General features: G+C 42.6%; 1 protein-coding gene across 2 annotated transcripts in view; it reads left to right on the forward strand.

Annotated features, from left to right (window-relative positions):
- LOC105923431 (F-BAR and double SH3 domains protein 2) overlaps nt 1-21,950 on the forward strand; it is a 95,042-nt gene that overhangs the window by 60,682 nt on the left and 12,410 nt on the right. For both annotated transcript variants that reach the window (XM_012859408.3, XM_012859409.3), the window contains 5 exons: nt 4,161-4,277; nt 4,383-4,487; nt 10,637-10,726; nt 10,909-10,971; nt 21,809-21,943. In XM_012859408.3, coding sequence (XP_012714862.2) covers nt 4,161-4,277; nt 4,383-4,487; nt 10,637-10,726; nt 10,909-10,971; nt 21,809-21,943 — 510 coding nt within the window. The remainder of the gene's footprint in view (nt 1-4,160; nt 4,278-4,382; nt 4,488-10,636; nt 10,727-10,908; nt 10,972-21,808; nt 21,944-21,950) is intronic.

Genomic DNA, 21,950 nt, shown 5'->3' on the forward strand with positions numbered 1-21,950 from the left:
TGCCCTGACTTAAGTGTGATGCATGTCTTTTTCATTACGATAAACTATGTGTGTCTGCACTACATCTCCACCAGCTGTTGTGAGACATTCTTTTCTTTGGGGCAGAACGGTACGAGACTATTTATCTGCAACTGTAGCGATTACAAAAAATGGTGTAGTCACTTATTACTGCGGCTTTCCATAAACACGTTCTATTTGGGGCCGCTGTTTACCCAAGAACATGATTGAATTGGCTTTCAGGGAGCACATGCTCAGGATGACAGGATGACGTGCAGCAAAGAGTCAACACCAAAAATCTCTGATGAATGTTTACGCTTTTAAATCAGAGGCCGAGTCAGCAGATTCTATACTGCCCATTAGCACACAAGTACTGTTTGACCCGGTGCATTCCTGCCTCTGTAACCACTGTTTTTCCTCCGCACTAATCCAAATGACTGTTATTATGACAACTCAGGTTTATTTCATGGAGGTACAGCGTAATTAGAATTGTTATTTTTAATTTTTAAACGGACAGCTAGTTATGGTGTCCTGGATATGGACGTGTAAAGAGGTGTAAAATACCGTGAAATAAATGTATCTTGTATTGTAGCTGCATAATCTCACATTGAAAAGAGTAAGTAAAAGTCCAACCTTTCATTTGAGTAAATTTAATAATTGAAGATAATTCAGTGTTTTGGGAAAAATGAATGGCATCCCCCGTCTTTTCCTATGAAATGAGACGATCCTATAAAGTCCTTTTGTCAGGGACACAGAGGCCCATTTCTCTCGTTCGCTCTTAAAAATGGGAAACACAAGAGAACATGCCGTTCAGAAGTCCCCATGCGTGTCCTCATTAGTTAGGAACTTGTTAGAGTAAGAAATAAAGGCTACTTCTCTAAAGTTTGCCCATTTCAATAGTCAAAATTTTCTAACCTTTTTTCAGCAAAATAAATAAATACAATTAAAATCAATTTCTCAACAGTGTCCTGGGCTAAACAGAAAGCAGCATAGACTAAGACAGGACAGGCAGCAACAGTCAGCAATCATATTCATTTAATCAGAATATGGGTTCCTATGAGGCTCATTTATCAGATTAAAAGTACTTTTTGAGAATAACAACCTTTAAGGAAGTTTTAAACATACTTTTGACTAAGCCGACATTGCTGTATTAAAAATGTAATTTTTTTTATCGGTTTGATGTAATATTTTAATCTTAAATGCCATGTTTTCATTAAATGAAAGCCAAAAAAACATTGCTATTAACAGAAATAAGGGCTTTAAAGCATCAGTCTGTGAGTAATTCATCTAAATATTGTGTTTTCTTTAGTTAACTGAGTTTCTGAACCAAACTGGCTTTTTGATTGAAATCCAACTTATTGAATGTGACTGCACACATACTGTTTTAATACAAGACCGTTTTTAAAGCATCTGCAGCCAGATGTCTCCATCTTCTTAGGGAAACCATTCGTGAATAATTTTAAACAAACAACTTAAGAAAGAAAACTTGAACTGTGACAAACAAGGCTGAAACCGTGTTGAACTGAGCAGGAAGTAAAACTGCAGCAACATAAGCCGTGTGATCATGCAAAAATGTATAATAAAATATACATTTACCTATTTATTTTTTTAGTGGTGCCAATAAAGGTTACATCTATTCTTATTCATTGGGCGCCTTTCAACTATATGTTTGACATTTGAACATAAATCATTTAGTATCCAAATAGAAACTTTATAGGAGTGAACCACCTCCCCTGAGAAGTTATTCTCAAAGTGGCTACGAATGAGGGCTTTAAAGCAGCTCTGTCCTCCAGGAGGACCCTTAAATATTTTCTACGGCAACATAAAGTTTTATTTAATTTTTTTACTGCATTCAGAAAGCTTACAGAACTGGCCCAATAATTTTAGCACTCTGGCAAGGAACAAATGAGCTGACCCTCTTTCCGTGGCATTTTATCTCAGCCGCTGTTTTGATCTAGAGATCTGCTCCGCTCCCTTAACTCCCCGCGAATCTCCAGCGCCCAAATGTAATTAAGCTGTAAATCTCCTGTGTAATACTTTCAGCTTCACAGCTATACTTAGCCAGATTAATGCCCCAGTGTTACTGAATCAGCACTTAATTAATAGGTATGACTCGCATGAAAAGACGCGGTTAGAATATTCTGTACAAAAGCTTGACGCGTGTTTATCAAAGCATTATGGGAACCCCATCTTATCCAGTTTATGAACACTTGGCATCATGAATATCTGCATCCTCAGGCTCAGTTTGGTGTGGTGGGCTGTTCATTTGTTTCCAGTTTCAGAGCTAATGCCATTTCTTGTGTTATATTTATTTTCCTTTTGTTGACACACTCATACCACATTTCTTTTAGACTATATCTAAATTTACTAGTTTTGCTGATTTTTTTGTCAGTGGTAATCGATATAGACAGACAGGTTGTAGATGGGCAAATCTATTTTTCTTATTTTGTTTGTCAAAAACAGATGAAAGCAGCATCTAAAGAGAACTGGACTGTTTCTACTCACCTCCTGCTCTCTTTCCTTGTTGTTGTGCGCACAAATGCACGCTGTCAGTCTTCCACATGCGGTTTTAATAGCGACGATTTTGATCTGCGAGGATAACAACCGAGCTTTGCAACACATGCTGAATTAATTATTTGAGAAGGAAACATTCGCTCTCAGCTTAACTCACAGCCTCAACACAATCACATGCCTTGAGCATCTGCGGTGCAAAATTACAGAACTCAAACCTGTCGACGTTTCTCACTTTTGTGTGTGCTTTAGCGAGGTTTTGTGTGCTAGGCCAACACAAAGTAGTGCGTCGTTTCGAAGTGGAAGGGGAAAGATACCCGGTGTTCAACGTTTTTAAAATAAAAAATCAGAAATATGTGGCGTGCATATTTTCCTCTGACCAGTACTTAGTAAAGCCACCTTTAACTCCATTTCTCCAGCTGCTCAGCACATCTGGAGACCGATGTTTCTGCCAGTTCGTTCTTTGCAACATAGCCCAGACTGAATTAGGCTCAGGCTGTGAACAGAGATTTTTAACAATTAGTTTTATGCCTGGACTTTGACTTGGCCATTTTCACACTTGAATATGCTTCGATGGATGTAAGCCACGTTACTGCAGCTCCTGCTTGAAGGTGAACCTTCGTCCCAGTCCCGGGTCGGATCTGGGAGCGCGGACCGTAAAGCTAACATCAGCTAGCATTAGCTTATGTTGTCCGGAAGGTTTACTACTAAACCGTCACAGATGCAACAGGTTTACTGACCTTTTTCTGTAGCTCTCACATATCAAGGCGTCTGTTATTTTGACAAGCATCCCTACTATATACCATCTTTGGTATCACTGCTATTGGTGTATAGAAACATATTTAAAACAGGTAAATGATCCTTAGCCTGGCGAGGGGGAGTGTAATAATATAATACAGTGAGGAGAACCCTGAATAGCCATTCTATTAACAGATATCCTCGCCTGAGCTGCACTGTTTAAGCGCCTTAAACAGTTTCTTAAGTTTTAGTTTCTCAGTCATGCACTCACTAATTTTATTTTTCTAATGTCATTGTTTGAACGTGTGTCTATGTGTTTTGACTGATATTGTATTTTGTGATCTTGTGTTGTTGTTTTTTTTTTATTTTCCCTGCCTCAGGACGACAGATGTAAATTAGCAACTACGCTATAATCTGGCTCATTTACAATCTGTACAGGAGTATAAGATTGTTCATTAATGTGCACTGTCCTGATTAAATAAATAAATAAATAAAATAAAAATAAAAAAAAACATCTCTGCATCTCCTCCAGAGTTTACTCGGCCTTCTCTACGTACCTAGTTTTGCTTCACGAGTCTCAGTAAACTGTTAGATTATGGGGACCTGTGAAGGCCATCGCTTCCACTGGATGTTACTTAGGGGTCTGAATACAAATGCATGCCACACTTATTCAGATTTTTATTTGTAAGACCAGTTGATTTTTCATCCACTTCACCACTGTGCACTGCAGCTTCATCGCACAACATCCCAGTAAAACACATTGACGTTTGTCTGTGGTTATAATGTGACAAAATGCGGAAAAAGTCCAGCGGGTCTAAATTCTTTTCCCGCACTTATCTGTGTTTACACGTCGGGGGCTGGATACGATGCGTGTTTACCTGTGCCTGTTTCTTCCATGTGGCTGTGTGTATTAGAGCCGTCAGCTGGAGTCGGAGTCGGGAACGACGGAGGAGCACAGTCTGAACAAAGAGGCCAGAAAATGGGCAACCAGAGTGGCCAGAGAGCACAAGAACATCATCCACTGCAAGCGAGTAAGGGGCGAAACGCTGTAAAGCATGCAAATATTAAACCCAGCCATGTCTGTTTCCATGTAAGTGCGCACACACACACTTCTAATGAAGATGTCTTGCTTTTAGTCTCTGGAGGAGTGTGAGGGTCATGGCCTGCCTCCCACTGAGCAGGGCAGACTAGATCTGGAGCTGAAGATCGAAGACACCAAAGAGATAATGCGCAAAGCTGAGGTCTGTAACTCATTTGACATTATATTCTGCTTTTTTTAATATTTTTCCTCTTCCTATTGACTTAAGCAGGCCTCAGCTTATTGTGTATTTATAGGAACATTTCTTCTGAGCTGGCCTGTCTCAGAGGATTTGATCTGCCCACAGTGCCAGCAAAGATGCAATCAACAAACTGTTCAACACTCTTCCCTAAAGAGCATAATTGCTTAATGAATACTGGCAGGATTATAGTACAAAACAGTATTTAGCCGTTTAGTTTGAATTTATAGGCTGTAAAAAATTATGCAAATGTTCCCAAGTTAGCTCTGTTCCTCCCACTGCAAATAAGCGTTCTGCTCGCGCGTTGCTGCCACCTGCTAACTAGCCTTTGGACATATGGATGCAAAGATGGTGGCATCCTTCAGAACAGTTGACAAATCACTTGGTTTAATCCTCCTGATCGCCCCGGACAAAAGCCAAAAACAGTGATCCGTGTGATTTTCCTGCTGCACATTCAGTTCATTAGAAGAAACTCAAAGTGAATGAAAAGAAATCAAACGCCTGTGCTAAAGAAGTCGGATGAACGCATCTGAACATTCAGGGTCATGGCAGTCTCTTTCTTAGACTCGCGTCTTTTTCCTTCTGCGGGGAAATCAATTATTTATGCATTAATCCTGGGAGATGAGACATGTCTCGCTGTTAATGAGGACACAGTGTCGTCTTCTATCTTTTCAACTAGTTTCTTTCTGCTCATTTTCCAACTCCTCAAGGTCCAAATGTCAGGTGTTCTGACTTCTTTTTAGCCTTATACAGCCCATTATTTGCCTCTTTATAATGCTATTTGCATGTTCAAAAGTTCAATGATGCCTAAATTTCCCTTTTTTTTTTATTGTTGCATAGTGAGAAATCTGGTCTCTAAATGATAAATTAGTGGCAGTCATGAGTTGTTATCTTACTCTACTGTAAAATGATTGAACCTATTTATTACAAAGTACCCACACACGCCCACATCGCCTTCCTTACACCTTTCTTTCTGCTCCCATATGCATGTCTAAAGTCAGATTTTAGCTCTTTTGCTCTGGCAGGAGATCATTTCTTCCTCGACATGGTCTCTAAATATTTGATGTGCTCATTTCATACAGATGAGCTAATCACCGAGTTCTCATTTCGTAGTCATAAAAGCAGGACAAAAGACATTACTTAGATTCAATTGCAGCAGCATTTGGATAGCGATTGCCCCTCCCTGCATTTAACTGAGGTCCCTTATTAATCTCTCTAAGGCGCTTCCACACTGATGTTGGCTCTTTGTTGGAAACATAGAGACATCCACTTCCAGTCAGAGGATTACTAGTCCTCATCATAGGCAATTATCTTCTATTAATTTGGGACCTTAATGGATTTATTGCAATCAGCTTGAGTTTATTGCAGACTTCCTCTAATCTTCACAGGATGGAAATTTTCCATATAGGCCTAAATATTTAACATGCACCATCAGTGATGTTTGGTTAAATGTCCCGTGTGAAGTTATACCTCTACCATATTTTTTGCATTGCTAATAAATAAGGTTCTGTTGTAATTCTGGCTGGATTTTAGACCAATCGTCTCAGCAGAACTGATAAATTGTTGAGTTGAGGGTTCCTATGCCTTCTTTGATCATGTTCCAGACTAAGAAAAACTATGGAAATCAGAAAATTAAGTATGGAAAAATGTTTAATGTTGCAGACTTTTTTATACCTCGTTAAAGTTTTTAAAGGACAAAAATCTCATGCATTGATATACAAAGTATACACAAAATACATTGATTAAAATTATATATTTTAATAGAGTGGCTCTTGATGATGAGATGAAATTTCATAAATCTTCCTATGTAAATAAATCTGTAATAAGGAAAAATAAGTGTGTTTTTATTACTGCCTTAATCCAGACTAAAATCTTAAATCATCAAAAGGTCACCAATCTGTCGTCTTAACTTAAATTTAAATTCAAGGCAACAGATTTTTCATTCGATTTTTTTTAATTAATGGATATTTCAGTTTACTTTAACAAATACCAGAGTTACATATTTTGAAAAAGAGCTGGTCTAAGTTTGTCCAGCTGCTGAAAATGTGAAAGGATTCAGTAGCACACTGAAAATCTGAAGCTTCAGCACTGTGTTGTCTTGTGATTTTTGGACAGATAAAACTACTATTTAAGCAGTTCTGGTGAATATTTTGGTCTCATATGTTCAGACACCTATAAAAATCGGAGAAAGATATTAGAATTTGAAGTCTAGGAATGTATAGGATTTATTTTTTTCTAAAGACAAAAAAGGAATAGGAATAGGAATAGGAATCGTATGATTTGGTTGGGCTTATAGATCATACAGCATGCATTTTGCAACAGGAGATATTTCTGGGGCCGTTCCAGGAGCTAAGGCCTGCTTTATCCAGCACAAAGCCGGATTAAATGTCTGTTTTGGAATCATTGCGCTGTTGTGTCCAGGTTTCAACCATCAAAGAGTAGATTTGATGTGAAGTTGAATAAATATGAGTTAATCCGCCGCCTTTCACATTCCATCTTTTTTGTCTGATGTATTAGTACTATTGACGGTAAAACAGTCCCAAGCCATGATGCTATCATCACCGTGCTTGACAGCTGGTGCAATGTTCAAATAGCTAAAACCGAGTGATGACGGTTTTGTTTGGAGGATAAATATTGTGACACATTTAGATGATCTAAATCCTTGCAGGCCTAGGTTACCATGACACCCTGACCGCGCTGAGTGTATGTAAACTTGTGGATGGAACTGGATGTCAAGGACAGTGCATCATTCAGCAGTAAAAGTCAGTTCATGGACAAGCCTTGTGCTTGAGTAATTTCGGTTTTTCCTGTAGAGAACATTATGATTATTAATTATTCATTTCCAGCTGAGTTTTAGTCCTTTTATAACAGTTTGGTTGCTTTGTTTTCATCTGAAACAAAATTTGACAAGCCAGCTTCTGCAAAAGGCCATCATCAGGAGTCCTTGTGCTAAACTTTTGTTTATGTTTTTTATGTATGTACATGTCTGACATAGGGCTGGATGATAATTCAATAACAATATATATCAATCGATAGACGTATATCAATGATAGAAAAAAAAAGGGTCAATAAAAAGTTCAGTAGAATAACAGTTTTCCTTCCTTTTGCATTCTAGCCTTTCGTGTAGGTTAATATTACAGTCATTACATCCTCCCAACCAATCACAACGCAGACCCAGGAACACCCCGTCACCAAGCTCCGCCCCCTTCAAAGAGTTCAGAGAGCATACATTTTTTTAATTCTTTTTTTTAAAACTTGTAGTTTTGGTAAAAGGTTGGTTGAATAAAGGGTTGAGTTTGAATTCAGTGTTTATGTGTTCTGTACCTAAAATAGGTCGTTAAACAACAGCATAAAATGGCCAGGGCTGCACTTAAAATATATGCTTTAAATGTGTTGATAGTTATCGATATCGATCAATATGATTTCTATTTTATCGATATGCTATTTTTTCTACATCATCCAAACTCCCTAGTTTGACAAATACGTTATATGCACTATTAGACTAACATTTCTGATATTTGAGGGAAAACATGGTGCAGAAGTATCAGTAGGAGTGTTGAATGTTTCATATTTCACACACTACCCAGGGCTTTCTGATCACCTGTTTATTTTAATACTTTTAAAAAAGCGAATCTGGTGTGTCCTTCATCAACAGAGAAAGACTCAGCAATAGTTTCAACTGTAGAGAAGCGGAAATAAAACCAAAAATCAACCACAGTAAATAAAACAAAACTATGTCAATGTTTAAGGAAATTTTCCTCAGTAGTTCTTTAAAAGTACCCTTTATTTTCTCACACAGTCAGTACTAAAAGAATATGCAGCTATGTACAAAATCTTTTGGATGTGTTTCATATTTTAGCCGTTTGTTAGTTATTAAAGTCTATAAATACTTAGAGAAATGTTACTATATATTTTACTCTGAAACAACTGGAAAGCCGAACAAATGATCACAATCTGGTTACATGATCAACAAGATTTATTGTGTGAAAAGCAACCTATAAACATATGAGATTTATGCAGGTGTATTGTCTTAAATTTAAATCTTGAGGACAAACAGTGAGTTTACACCTCATTCAAACACTGCAGCAATTTGTCAAATTTAAACATTCAATTCAAGGCAACCAGGGGGAAAAAACCACACAGTTGGTCTTCACCTAAAGCTGGGCTCACACTGAATGCTGTGCAGATCATAACTCGCTCTGTGGTCAGCGTGAGCCCGACGTAAACGGTTCTGCCTGCTGCTTTTCTGGCCATCCTAGTAAAATTACATCCAGGATTTTTCTTCACGATCTATGTAGTTTCCATAGAAATATTCCTGTTTCTGCACGTCCACTATCAATTTCAGCCTTACTATTAAGGACCAGACTCTAGACCAGATCACCATTTTTATTAGGTTTATCATCCCCTATTAGCAAGCACTCTGCATTTTGATTCGCTCCAGAAAACCTCTTGAAGACCCAGCAGAGTCCATCCGTTTTCTGGCTTATTTTTGTCATGGTGTGGTCTCAGTCTGGTCAGAATGGGTTCTGCGTTAAACAAACCTGACATGGATGATTCATCAGCATATTCTGTGCTTTTGCTCCCTCTTCTAAGGGTTGGGTGAGTTGGAGAAACCTATCCTTGTAAGTCCAGCCCCCCCCCCCCCCCCCAAAACAATCTGTCCTTAGTTAAATATTGATGCCAAATAGGGTCAGGCCCTGAAATTCAATTTTAGCTCAAGCAAACCAAACCCATATTGGCTGAAAACTCGTTTTGCCACCAATCAAAAACGTGACGTTACTTCTTTTCATCACAGCACTATGTATTTTTATATTGTAGGACACCAGTGCCTATATGTACAAAATTCATTTCTTACAAAAATCATCTGCCATTTTGTAGGTTAATGTAACTTTATACATTTATTTTTGTTTTTCCTAGCAGGTTTTGAAACCCCCTGCACTCTTTTACCGTCCTTCTTCTTGACATCTCTGTCCCTTAAGATGTATTGTTTTCGGCCGTGTTTTCCTCCTGCAGCCGCTCTCTGCCGGTCTATCTTTCCATCTAGTTTTCCACTTTCCTTCAGTGATAATAGTATCGATTACAGCTCCTCGGCCAGACTGATTGTCTGAGCTCATGCCGTCTGCCCACCAGCGATCACGCCCACCGCTGGCTGCTTCTATTGACCTATGCTAATGATGCACTCCTGAAGCGGCGGTGTAAGAGCCAGTGATTCAACTTTTCTTATCAATTTTGTATGTTGGAGTCCAGTAGAGTGCGCCAAGTTAAGTCATTTTCATCTGGTATTTATTGCTGCTAACAGAAAAACGTAATGCACTTCAGCGGAGCATGTCTCTATTGACTAAAGTAAGCGAGTCGGACTGGAGTCCCCCGTGCGATGGGCCTATCAGCTCTCAGTCTGCTTTGTCAGCACTGCTGGGAGAGGAAAGAGGCTGGAAACAGAAGAGTAAATTGATAAAACACAGGTGAGAGAAGCCTAAGCAGAGGCGAAATAAATCAGATATGGAAGAACCTCCTGCATGTGGATATCGGAGATCAACTTGCTGGTTCTTGTAACTTTTTTTTTCAAATCCCCAAATTTTTAGAGCTCTGTGTTTACAGCACATTAAAAGAAACTGTAGCAAGTTTTAACCACGTCCTGTAAAAGGTCACCACATGGGCAAGATTCATCACTTTTGAGCAGTAAAATAAATTCACAACTTCCACACTTCAAAAACGAAAATTAAGATAAGTACAATTTTCTCGAGATGAGCATATTTGCCCTTGATTTTAACAGGTGAATAAGATTATCCGCCAATGGAATGAGTATTTAGACCCCTAAAATAAGATAAATAGATATGCTAAAGTTGAAATAAGATGACGGAGATGAGTTGTTCCTTTTTGAAGTGCAAAAATCATATTCCATTATAATCTTATTTACCTGCTCAAATCAAAAACAAATACACTCATTTAGTTTTATTCATTGCTCACTTCTAGTTCCATTTTTGCAGTGCGCTCCGGAGGACCGCTACCACAGACTCACTTAAAAATAAAAGTTTCTACGCGGAACAAAAAATAAATGAGCAGAAAAGGAAACATGTTTTAACCCCTCTTATACCTTCTCTCCCTCTCCAAAGACGATAAAGTTGAAAGCCGAGGCTCGATTGGACCTTTTACGGCAAGTTGGAGTGGCTGTGGATACCTGGCTGAAGAGTGCAATGAACCAGGTTGGTGATTTACGTCAGAGGTGGGAAAAACACGTACGATGTCTGTGTGCATGTGGCATCACCCCGCTGCCTGACTTTTTAAATTAAGTAGGAATTATTGGGTGCTACGTATGTGTGTGTGTGTGTGTGTGTGTGTACCTGCTTGCTTTATAAACCTGACCCCCTCTCTGTGCATGCTGCAGGTGATGGAGGAGCTGGAAAATGAACGCTGGGCCACTTACACTACCCACGATCCTTCACTGTCGGTGAGACGCTTCCCCCCTCACTCTGCCTGTTGCTTAGTCAGCTTGTGAACCTTAGGAATCCGTCCGTTTGTCCGTCCGTCCGTCCGTTGTCTTCCGCTTATCCGGGGTCGGGTCGCGGGGGTAGCAGCTTCAGTAGGGAGGCCCAGACGTCCCTCTCCCCAGCCACTTGGGCCAGCTCCTCAGGAGGAATCCCAAGGCGTTCCCAGGCCAGCCGGGAGACATAGTCCCTCCAGCGTGTCCTGGGTCTTCCCCTGGGTCTCCTCCCGGTGGGACGTGCCCGGAACACCTCTCCAGGGAGGCGTCCAGGAGGCATCCTGACCAGATGCCCGAGCCACCTCAACTGGCTCCTCTCGACGTGGAGGAGCAGCGGCTCTACTCTGAGTCCTCCCCGGATGACTGAGCTCCTCACCCTATCTCTAAGGGAGAGCCCAGACACACTACGGAGAAAACTCATTTCAGCCGCTTGTATCCGGGATCTCGTTCTTTCGGTCACGACCCAAAGCTCGTGACCATAGATGAGGGTAGGAACGTAGATCGACCGGTAAATCGAGAGCCTCGCCTTTTGGCTCAGCTCTCTCTTCACCACAACGGATCGGTACAGCGCCCGCTTCACAGCAGACGCTGCACCAATCCGCCTGTCGATCTCCCGCTCCATCTTCCCCTCATTCGTGAACAAGACCCCAAGATACTTGAACTCCTCCACTAGGGGCAGGACATCCTCCCCAACCCGGAGAAGGCACTCTACCCTTTTCCGGTTCAAGACCATGGTCTCGGATTTGGAGGCACTGATTTTCATCCCGGCCGCTTCGCACTCGGCTGCGAACCGCTCCAGTGAGAGCTGTAGATCACGCCCTGATGAAGCCAATAGGACCACGTCATCCGCGAATAGCAGAGACGCAATCCTAAGGCCACCAAAACGGATCCCCTCAACACCTTGGCTGCGCCTAGAAATTCTGTCCATAAAAGTTATGAACAGAATCGGTGACAAAGGGCAGCCTTGGCGGAGTCCAACTCTCACCGGAAACGAGTCCGACTTACTGCCGGCAATGCGGACCAGACTCTGACACCGGTCGTACAGAGACCTGACAGCCCTTATTAAAGGGTCCGGTACTCCATACTCCCGGAGTACCCCCCACAGGATCCCCCGGGGGACACGGTCGAATGCCTTCTCCAGATCCACAAAGCACATGTAGACTGGTTGGGCAAACTCCCATGCCCCCTCAAGAATCCTGCTGAGGGTGTAGAGCTGGTCCAGTGTTCCACGGCCAGGACGAAAACCACACTGCTCTTCCTGAATCCGAGATTCGACTATCCGACGGACCCTCCTTTCCAGAACCCCTGAATAGACCTTACCAGGGAGGCTTAAGAGTGTGATTCCTCTGTAGTTGGAACACACCCTCCGGTCCCCCTTTTTAAATAGGGGGACCACCACCCCAGTCTGCCAATCCAGGGGAACTGCCCCCGATGTCCACGCAATGTTGCAGAGCCGCGTTAACCAACACAGCCCCACAACATCCAGAGCCTTAAGGTACTCAGGGCGAATCTCATCCACCCCCGGAGCCTTGCCACCGAGGAGCTTTTTAACAACCTCGGCAACCTCAGCACCAGAGATGGGAGAACCCGACCCAGAGTCCTCAGGCTCTGCTTCCTCAATGGAAGACGTGTTGGTGGGATTAAGGAGGTCTTCGAAGTATTCCGCCCACCGACGCACGACGTCCCGAGTCGAGGTCAGCAGCACACCACCCCCACTGTAAACAGTGTTGGTACTGCACTGCTTCCCCCTCCTGAGACGCCGGATGGTGGACCAGAATCGCTTCGAAGCCGTACGGAAGTCTTTCTCCATGGCCTCTCCGAACTCTTCCCACGCCCGAGTTTTTGCCTCGGCGACCAGCCGAGCCGCCTGCCGCTTCGACTGCCGGTACACATCAGCTGCTTCCGGAGTCCCACAGGCCAAAAAAGCCCGGTAGGACTCCTTCTTCAGCTTGACGGCTTCCCTCACCGCTGGTGTCCACCAGCGGGTTCGAGGGTTGCCGCCACGACATGCACCGACAACCTTGCGGCCACAGCTCCGACTAGCCGCCTCAGCAATAGAGGCGTGGAACATGGTCCATTCAGACTCAATGTCCCCCGCCTCCCTCGGGACGTGTTTAAAGTTCTCCCGGAGGTGGGAGTTAAAGCTCCGCCTCACAGGGGACTCCGCCAGACGTTCCCAGCAAACCCTCACAGTACGTTTGGGCCTGCCCGGTCGGACCGGCTTCCTCCCCCGCCATCGGAGCCAACTCACCACCAGGTAGTGGTCGGTGGAGAGCTCCGCCCCTCTCTTCACCCGAGTGTCCAAGACATGCGGCCGCAGGTCAGATGAAACGACAACAAAGTCGATCATTGAACTGCGACCTAGGGTGTCCTGGTGCCAAGAGCACATATGGACACCCTTATGCTTGAACATGGTGTTTGTGATGGACAATCCATGACGAGCACAGAAGTCCAACAACAAAACACCACTCGAGTTCAGATCAGGTGGGCCATTCCTCCCAACCACGCCCCTCCAGGTCCCACTGTCATTGCCCACGTGAGCGTTGAAGTCCCCCAGCAAAACGAGGGAGTCCCCAGGAGGGGCACTCTCCAGTACCCCTTCCAAGGACTCCAAAAAGGGTGGGTAATCTGAACTGCTGTTTGGCGCATAAGCTCAAACAACAGTCAGAACCCGTCCCCCCACACGGATGCGGAGGGAGGCCACCCTCTCGTTCACCGGGGAAAACCCCAACGTGCAGGCACCGAGATGGGGGGCAACAAGTATGCCAACCCCAGCTCGGCGCCTCTCACCATGGGCAACTCCAGAGTGGAAGAATGTCCAGCCCCTCTCAAGGAGACTGGTTCCGGAGCCAGAGCGGTGCGTCGAGGTGAGTCCGACTATCTCTAGTCGGAACCTCTCAACCTCGCGCACAAGCTCAGGCTCCTTCCCCACCAGAGAGGTGACATTCCACGTCCCAAGAGCCAGCTTCTGCAGCCGAGGATCGGAACGCCAAGGTCCCCGCCCTCCACTGCTACCCGTTACACATTGCACCCGACCCCTTTGGCCCCTCCGACAGGTGGTGAGCCCATCGGAAGGGGGACCCATGTCGCCTCTTCGGGCTGAGCCCGGCCGGGCTCCATGGGCAAAAGCCCGGCCACCAGACGCTCGCCAACGTGCCCCACCTCCAGGCCTGGCTCCAGAGTGGGGCCCCGGTGACCCGCGTCCGGGCGAGGGAACACGAGGTCCAACAATCGTACTCATCATAAGGGGAGTTTTGGGCTGCGCTTTGTCTGGTCCCTCACCTAGGACCTGTCTGCCTTGGGTGACCCTGCTAGGGGCTTAAAGCCCCTGACTGCATAGCTCCTAGGATCACTGGGACACTCAAACCCCTCCACCACGGTAAGGTGGCAGCCCAGGGAGGGGAACCTTAGGAATATTATTTCTAAAAAGTAAAAACAGTGGAATGATTCTAAAAAAAAAAAAAAACTATCTAAAACCAAGTGCAATACAAATGCATAAAAATGATAAAATAACCATAAAATTAAAAGAGCATAGCAAAAATTAGGAGGACGAGGATAATAAATAAACCAGTTCAAATATATAAAATAAAGCATCTAAAATATAAAAACGCTATTCTGCACAGCTAAGATTGTATTGTTCTGTCTCCAAAACATCTTGATATGATTTATGTAGCCCGAAGGTTGTTTTCAAAGAAAGTAAAGTGCATTTTTTATGCAGTCAGACATTGTTGTGAGAGAAATATTGATAGACAAGATGGTAAGGCAATGAAATAAGCTCTGCTGGTCAGGAAGGTTGGTTTTGGGTTTGACATCATCCCACTTGTTCGCTGTTGTCTTCCAAAAATATCCTGAATTACTGTCTGAGTTTTACTTGGTGTAGATTGTTACAAAAACGGACATTTAAGTATTAAATAGGAAATACACTAGTGACAGAAATCTGCCAGATTTCCTGTTGCCTGGCCCTGATTGGTTTTGAAACCTTTGGAAACCAAACTCAGGACCTTTTTATTCTAATGAGTAAAAGCAGCTCGGGTCATACTGACAGCAACGTCTCTTCTTGTGGAAGTTCTTACTATGTAAAGAAGAGTGAAGAAGTAAGGCTGAATAAAATTTAAGGGAAGCACAAAAGGTGTAAGATGCTCCAAGGAGAGAAAAGGCTTTAAATGAAGACGTGTTGGGTGTTTGTTCTGGGCTCTTGATTCTGCTGCCTAAATTAAAGAGATGTCAGGAAGGAGAGAACAGGAAGGAATAAATTACAGCAAATTACAGCAAAACGGTTTTGTTTTATCTAATCGGAGAGCCCAGTTCTGTCTGTCACTGAGAATGCTGAAGGTAAGGGTCTACTTCCTGAAAACACACAAATAGACGGATGTGAACGCTAACTTCTCTAAACACTAATTTAAGATTTTATAGACAGTTTAAAATGCACAGCCCTGTTACCATGCTGGTTTGGTTTAAAAGTTACCTTTAATTCCTGTTGAACTGCAGAGCTGTGCGTCGCTGACTGCTCTCTCAGACACAGTTTGTGACGTCGCTTCTGATCCTAATATTAGTAACAGATGTTCAAGACAGAACTGTCTTGAAAAGGCTTTTCAAGGCTGTTGTATTTTTACTAGAGTGTCATAAATAACTTTATCAGCACAACTGAATGGAAATCAGATATATGTGTGTGTGTGTGTGTGTGTGTGTGTGTGTGTGTGTGTGTGTGTATAAGTCTTCCTACTCGAGGTCATTAGCTAATATAGTAACGGAAATATAATCTGTGTATTGCCTGCAATTTTCACAATAACAGCTGAAATTTGATCAGTGATCTCCAGACCTTTGTGTACTTAAAACTCTGACCTGTCGTATGAGAAGATATGTTGTAGCTCTTTTAGTTTATTTTTACAAAGCACAAGGACCTCTGTCCAGTGTAGTTTGTGAGCAGATTTCCAAGGATAGAGATAAACACCACTGTGATTTCTGTCTGTTTTGGAGAAAGTCCTTGTACTGTAATTATATTTTTAAGGTCGTTACATTTCTGTTTATCCAAGCCTAAAAAAAAAAATATTTTTAGTGCTATTATAAATGGCCTTTTCACTTTAGGAAAATCAGAGCTAGGAAATTGACTACAAAATCATCAGACTCTGATCAGTGTATCTCGTATAAAAGGGGATGGCTCATATTTAGATCTTTTCATTCTGTCGTTTTCCAATCTAAAGCAAACTAATCCTATCAAATCTGTATGAAAGCTGTGAGTTAGAATATAATTGACCTGACATTGACCTACATCTAAACCCCTCCATCATTCCACCTGCAGCCTCCACAAACAACTCACTTTGCCACTAGAATATTGATGGGGGTCATACATTTCTGTGTTTATTTTCTCACCCTTAAATTTGATAACATATTATAATTAGTGTTCTAACTAATTAGAAGAATATGTATGTAAGTCAAGGCTGTGCATTACTATTTTATGTATTACTATTACCGAATCACCCCAAAGGACTTAAAGTAAGATTCTTAGATTTTATACCTTAAATAGGAATCGATCACATTTAAGCTGAAGTTTCATGCTACATATGCTTTTTGCACAATTTAACAACCAACTAAGTTAAAAAAGATAATAATTCAAACCAGATTTAAATAGAATCAATGCCAAAGTTTAATGATGTACAATCTGCAGTGACATTGATGTTTATTCATTGCATATAGACAGACAGAAGACTGTTTTGGTCTCCTGTCCACATTAGACGTACTTCGAGATAAGTGCTTCCCTCTGCCTTGAATCCCTCACAGGATTTTAATTTTTTTATTTTTATTATCTGTAGACGTGTTTGCGTCTGTCAGTCAAGGTGACTAAGCGTTGTCTGCCTGCTCGGTGGGAATCATTTGGCATTCTGCTCACATGATGTTGCAGCTCTCAGCCATCAGTGGAGAGGAAGAGGGTGAGACATCGGGGTGTAAGAAGAACAGAGAGAACGTGGAGGGAGGGAGGGAGGGCGGTGGTGTATCTCGCAGGATATAAATGGAAAGAAGTGGGTATAATAGGTGGAGTTGTGCGGCGCGATGGAGGAGCTGGTGTGGGGAGACAATCACTGAAGCAGCAGAAGAAAGAAGTGGTGTGATGAGAGGGAGAGGTGAGGTGAAAGTAGCAACAGAGGGAAATTGCATGCCGGGGTGAGAGAAACAAGAGAACGCCACAAGGCCACTGCGTACTGCAACATCTATACCGTCTCACCCCTAAACACTGCACTGGCTTATAACCCAAATGTCTGAACATTTCTGAGCACCTGTGAATAATCTGCAAGGTTCTTTTAACTACATCATAAAATAAAGAGTATAAAGTGCCTGAAAACCTTCCATCTTATCAACGCTGTCCTGCAAAAAGCACTCACACCTCCTAGACCTTGTCGCATTTAGTAAGCTCAGATCAAAAACCACAGTGTGTCCTATTGGGATTTTATGGGAGAGGCCAACAGAGGTGTTGTGCATGATTACAGTTGCAAACAAAAGCTGAAAAGTGTGGCATGACTCAAGTATTTTGACGTATGTATACCAGCGAGACCGGCCCAGTCTGTGAGCAGAGGTGAACGTTGAGTCGGCCATTCCAACACATCCATATGCTTTGATCTAAAGCAGGGGCGTCAAACTCCAGCCCATGAGGTCTGCTGTCCTGCCGCTTTTATATTAGACTCAGACTTAGACAACTTTATTTGTCATTTTGTATGCACAGAGTGTGTACAGAACGAAATTTCGTTGCATACAGCTTGTAAATTGGAGTAAAATTAAATTACAGTATAAGGTGCAGCAGTGATTTAAAAAGTAAACAATTTAAATGTAGACAATGCACGAGAAGTCACAGTGTACAGGTGAGTATTTAAAAAAAAAAAAAACATTTGTATGTACAGAATTTGATTGTGCAAAGGGCATTTGTGCAAGAATGCATTTTAAAACTAAGAGTTCGGCAGCATTTGTAATGCTAGATGGAGATGCAATGATGCAAAATGTGCAAATATGCGAATGTTGTGCAGAGTTTATGGGTTAGTCTCTACGTGTCTCTGCTTCAACCCACCCGAGTCAAATAATCAGGTCGTTAGCAGGACTCTGGAGAACTTGACTGCATTCTAAGGAGGTCATTCATCTACCTGATTTAGGTGTGTTGGACCCTGGACTAATGTAAAAGTCAGGACACCAGAACTCGAGCTTAACTCTCGTGATCTAAACCATCCCACTGTAACTCTGGCTGTGTGTTGCAGTGAAGAAAACAAAGAAATGCAGGTTAATGGCTTCAACCGGTGGTTTGAAAGTGTGATCATAAGGAGGGCAAGAAGGTACACAAACAACAGAGAGAACAGAAAGGGATAAACTGTGAATAGTAATGAGGCAAAGAGATTCGATGCATTGCTTCGGCCCTTTCTTCATCCTTCTCATCTTTATTAATGCTAAAAGAGAAAGACTGGCACAACCCTACAAGTCTCTCCGGGCAGCCACTGCTTTCATCAACGCATAGCTTTCACAGTTATTACCTCCAAGACCAATAAAATCTGCCACTGGTCTTGGTTTCAGCCGCAGCGCTTTTCAAACATGGTGATCTGTGCTTTGTATTCGGTTATTACTGCGATACATTTCAGCGATGGAATCAAATCTGTCTCACAGACAGCACCAGTGGCTTAATAATATATATAAATCCACTCTGCAGGGTGGATAAAAGTAATCTGACAAAGCAAACATGCTGACACCAGACCATGGCCTCCACAGCAGCTGATCATCAGGTCATGCTCCATCACTTCTTTGCTCTTCTAAAACCACGTCTGAAACCACCGCCTCTTTAAATGTCTGGAGTCTGTCGCTGGACCAGAAGTATGGAGAATAAATTAGCTCTGAACTTTCTGACTCTTTAGTTCAAGGCCACAACAACTCACTGCTGTCAGCTGTGTTCAATCTGAACTCACACGGTTCTTATCGGTCCCAGATCTGCCGATCGGTCGGCCAAATTTCCTAAGGTCGGCTCCAATCTGATCGGCATGTCGAATACTAAACAATCAGATTTCTTCCCCCCTCGTCAGTAAATGCACAGAACTAACGTCTCTTGGATTGCAGTGCATAATGCATAAACCAATGTAGCTGCAAATTTAAAATAAAATCACAGGTTATGGAGAGATGCTTTGGTGAATAGATGTGTGTGATTTAATAAATTATTGGCAGGTAATTTATTTCCCTTCATGTACCCATAAAAAGACAGAAAGGGTCAAGATCAGAATCACACGAAAACGGAAAAAGGACAAAAAAAAACGTGATTAGTGGATCTTCAAAGTCAGTGCTTCTTTAATGAAGGCTGAAAAATCTCAGGTACTTTTCACACACTTTTTAACGCTTGAATTTTTTATGTACCTATTTATTTTGCTGTGGCAATTTGCTTCGGGTCCAGCTTGCTGTGAAGCGCGATCAGATAAAAAGCAATTATTGCGACGCTAATGAAAGATCCGTTTTATCACAGAAACCTCGTGTGCTCCCCGTTGTAGCCCTGCCAGAGAAATTACTTGCTGGCATCGTGTCAAAGACCTCACGGCTTGCCCAGAGAAAGTGTTGGTAAGGACAAGGGCGGCTGATATCACCGTCATCCTGGTTGAATTAAAAGGCCGGACCGCTTGCTTCAGAAGAGGGTGCTGCTATAAATCCTTTAGTATTGAGAAAGACGAAATAGCCTTTCTAGAATTTTATTTTTATAATCCATATTCAAGTTCCCAGCTCACGATAATTGTTGTTTGTGTACCGTCTCTGATTTTGTGTCAGCTGCACCCATTGAGTTAGCCACTGAGCTACTAGTTGTTGTTTTTTTTATGTGTAGGGCTCGTAAAGACTGTCACCCACCCACCCCTCTGGGGACCGTTCAGCTCAGGTCCTGAGTTATTGAGTTCCTTTATCCTTTTATCTGCGCTCTTCTGGACTCAGAGCTCTAATCTTTCTCCAGGTGTCTGCTGGAGCCGCTTCTTCAGTGTGCGAGTTACTGCCATTGCTGTTGCCTCCACCTGTCATTGACCCTGTTACACTTCACCTGAACACCTTGGTGTTTTCTCCACTTTCTTGTGTTCCTTTTTTATCATTTGGCCGCACCGATCACAACAGCTGTCCTCTGCTGTTTATCAATGATCACAATATTGAGTTGGTTGGCCACGCCCATTATGTCGTTTTCCACTACCAGCAGAAACTCCAGTTGGGACAACATATCGATATCGGAGAGACTCTAGTGTTGAGAATATTGATTTTAAATCAGAATTCTAAGGTTTTAAACCTATAAATGGTATTTATTTTTCTTAAAGGCGACACATCATGCCCCCACACTCATGCATCTTTTCCTCCTTTTTCTCCTTTTGGCCCCTTCTTTTGATTATTGAGCTGATTCTCCACTGTGAGATCAATAAAGTCTATCTTGTCTTATCTTATCATGCAAAATCCACTTTTTTAGCCCTTAAACATGTTTTGTTGTGTACTTGGAGTCCCTAGGAATGCATAAAAGTTGCTGCTTAGATATCTTTATATTCTCTTTGGGTCGTATTTTTTAAGCCGTTCAGTGTACTCTCTATTACGTTTTCTGAACAATTTCATCACAGTATTTGCTTTGATTCTGCTAAACAAGGTCATGGATTTACGGCCCATTTGCAAATCCGCCATTTTCATCTTTTGCTGCGATCCTGTAGTCCAAGCTGAAGGATGCTAAAGCTACAAGTAGTTAAGTGAAAATTTGGTTGTTGGGTGTATTAACCCACACAATTAATTACACCTTCCCCAGCATAGTACAGAAATGGCTGAACGGGGTGGAGTTGAATGCTCTGCGACCTGGAGGGGCGAATGGTGTAAAGGGCCTCATTTGCATTTAAAGAGACGGCACCAAAACAAGTTGCTCGCAGACGCACCTCCAAACAGAGGTGAAAGAGGGGAATATGGGGCAACAATAACACAAAATTCAGACCAAAGCATTAAAGTTCCACTTTATATAGACCGCAACCGAGTGATTTAAATGTGAAAAGGAAGGTGTTAAAACGCATGATATGTCCCCTTTTAATATTAAAGTTGCGTTTTCTTACGCTGATAAGTTTTTAAGACAAGCATCAATGACAAAATGTAGCCTTTGCAGATCAGGTGTGAGTATTTTTTCCCCCACCATTCATTTGTGTCATTCCTTCAGACCACACCTGAGGGTTTGAATTTCCTCTCAGTTGAACTCCTCTATTCAGGAGATCAACGCCGGAGATTAATCCATGTACTGAACACACATCATTTTTTTTGTTACACACTGCCGCAGAGTTTACAGTGTCAACAGAAATTTGATGTCTAAACAAAGCACCCCCAGAGCAAACACACACACACTCACATGTATACACAATCTATTGTTATTGACCAAGTCGGCTCGCTTGTGTGTGTGATGGATCTTTCCATTAGCTAGGATCGTGTGACGTTCATGTTGGCTGGGGAAAATTCACATGACAGAAAACAGGGAGGGGCTGCATCATATGAGACAGCACCTGTTTCTGAAAGCTACAGAGCCCACAAAGCAGAACCTAGGCAGGAATAACAGGCGAAGAATCGTCTGCATAAGTGCTTTCTGAGGCTAGAACAGTTTGAAAACTTAGCAACTGGTCAATTACAGACCTGATAATTGTCATTTATTCATTTCACTTGGATAACTGTGTTCGATTGGAAGCACCGGAGGTTTTTTTTTTAACGCTTTAAAAGTGGGAGGAACTTCTGTTTCAGCTCCATCCCTGCTTCGGCCCATGTTTTGACTTGTCCTGCTGCGCCTCGGTTCTGTGTGTGTCAAAAGGGCACAGTGGACTTGGAGCGTGAAGAGGGAGAGGAGTGTGAAGAGAACATGGAGGTCTTCGACGACAGCAGTTCAAGCCCCTCGGGGACCCTGCGCAACTACCCGCTAACCTGCAAAGTGCTCTACTCCTACAAGGTATCAG

This window comes from Fundulus heteroclitus, chromosome 18 (genome assembly GCF_011125445.2).
Source record: "Fundulus heteroclitus isolate FHET01 chromosome 18, MU-UCD_Fhet_4.1, whole genome shotgun sequence".
Lineage (NCBI taxonomy): Eukaryota > Metazoa > Chordata > Actinopteri > Cyprinodontiformes > Fundulidae > Fundulus > Fundulus heteroclitus.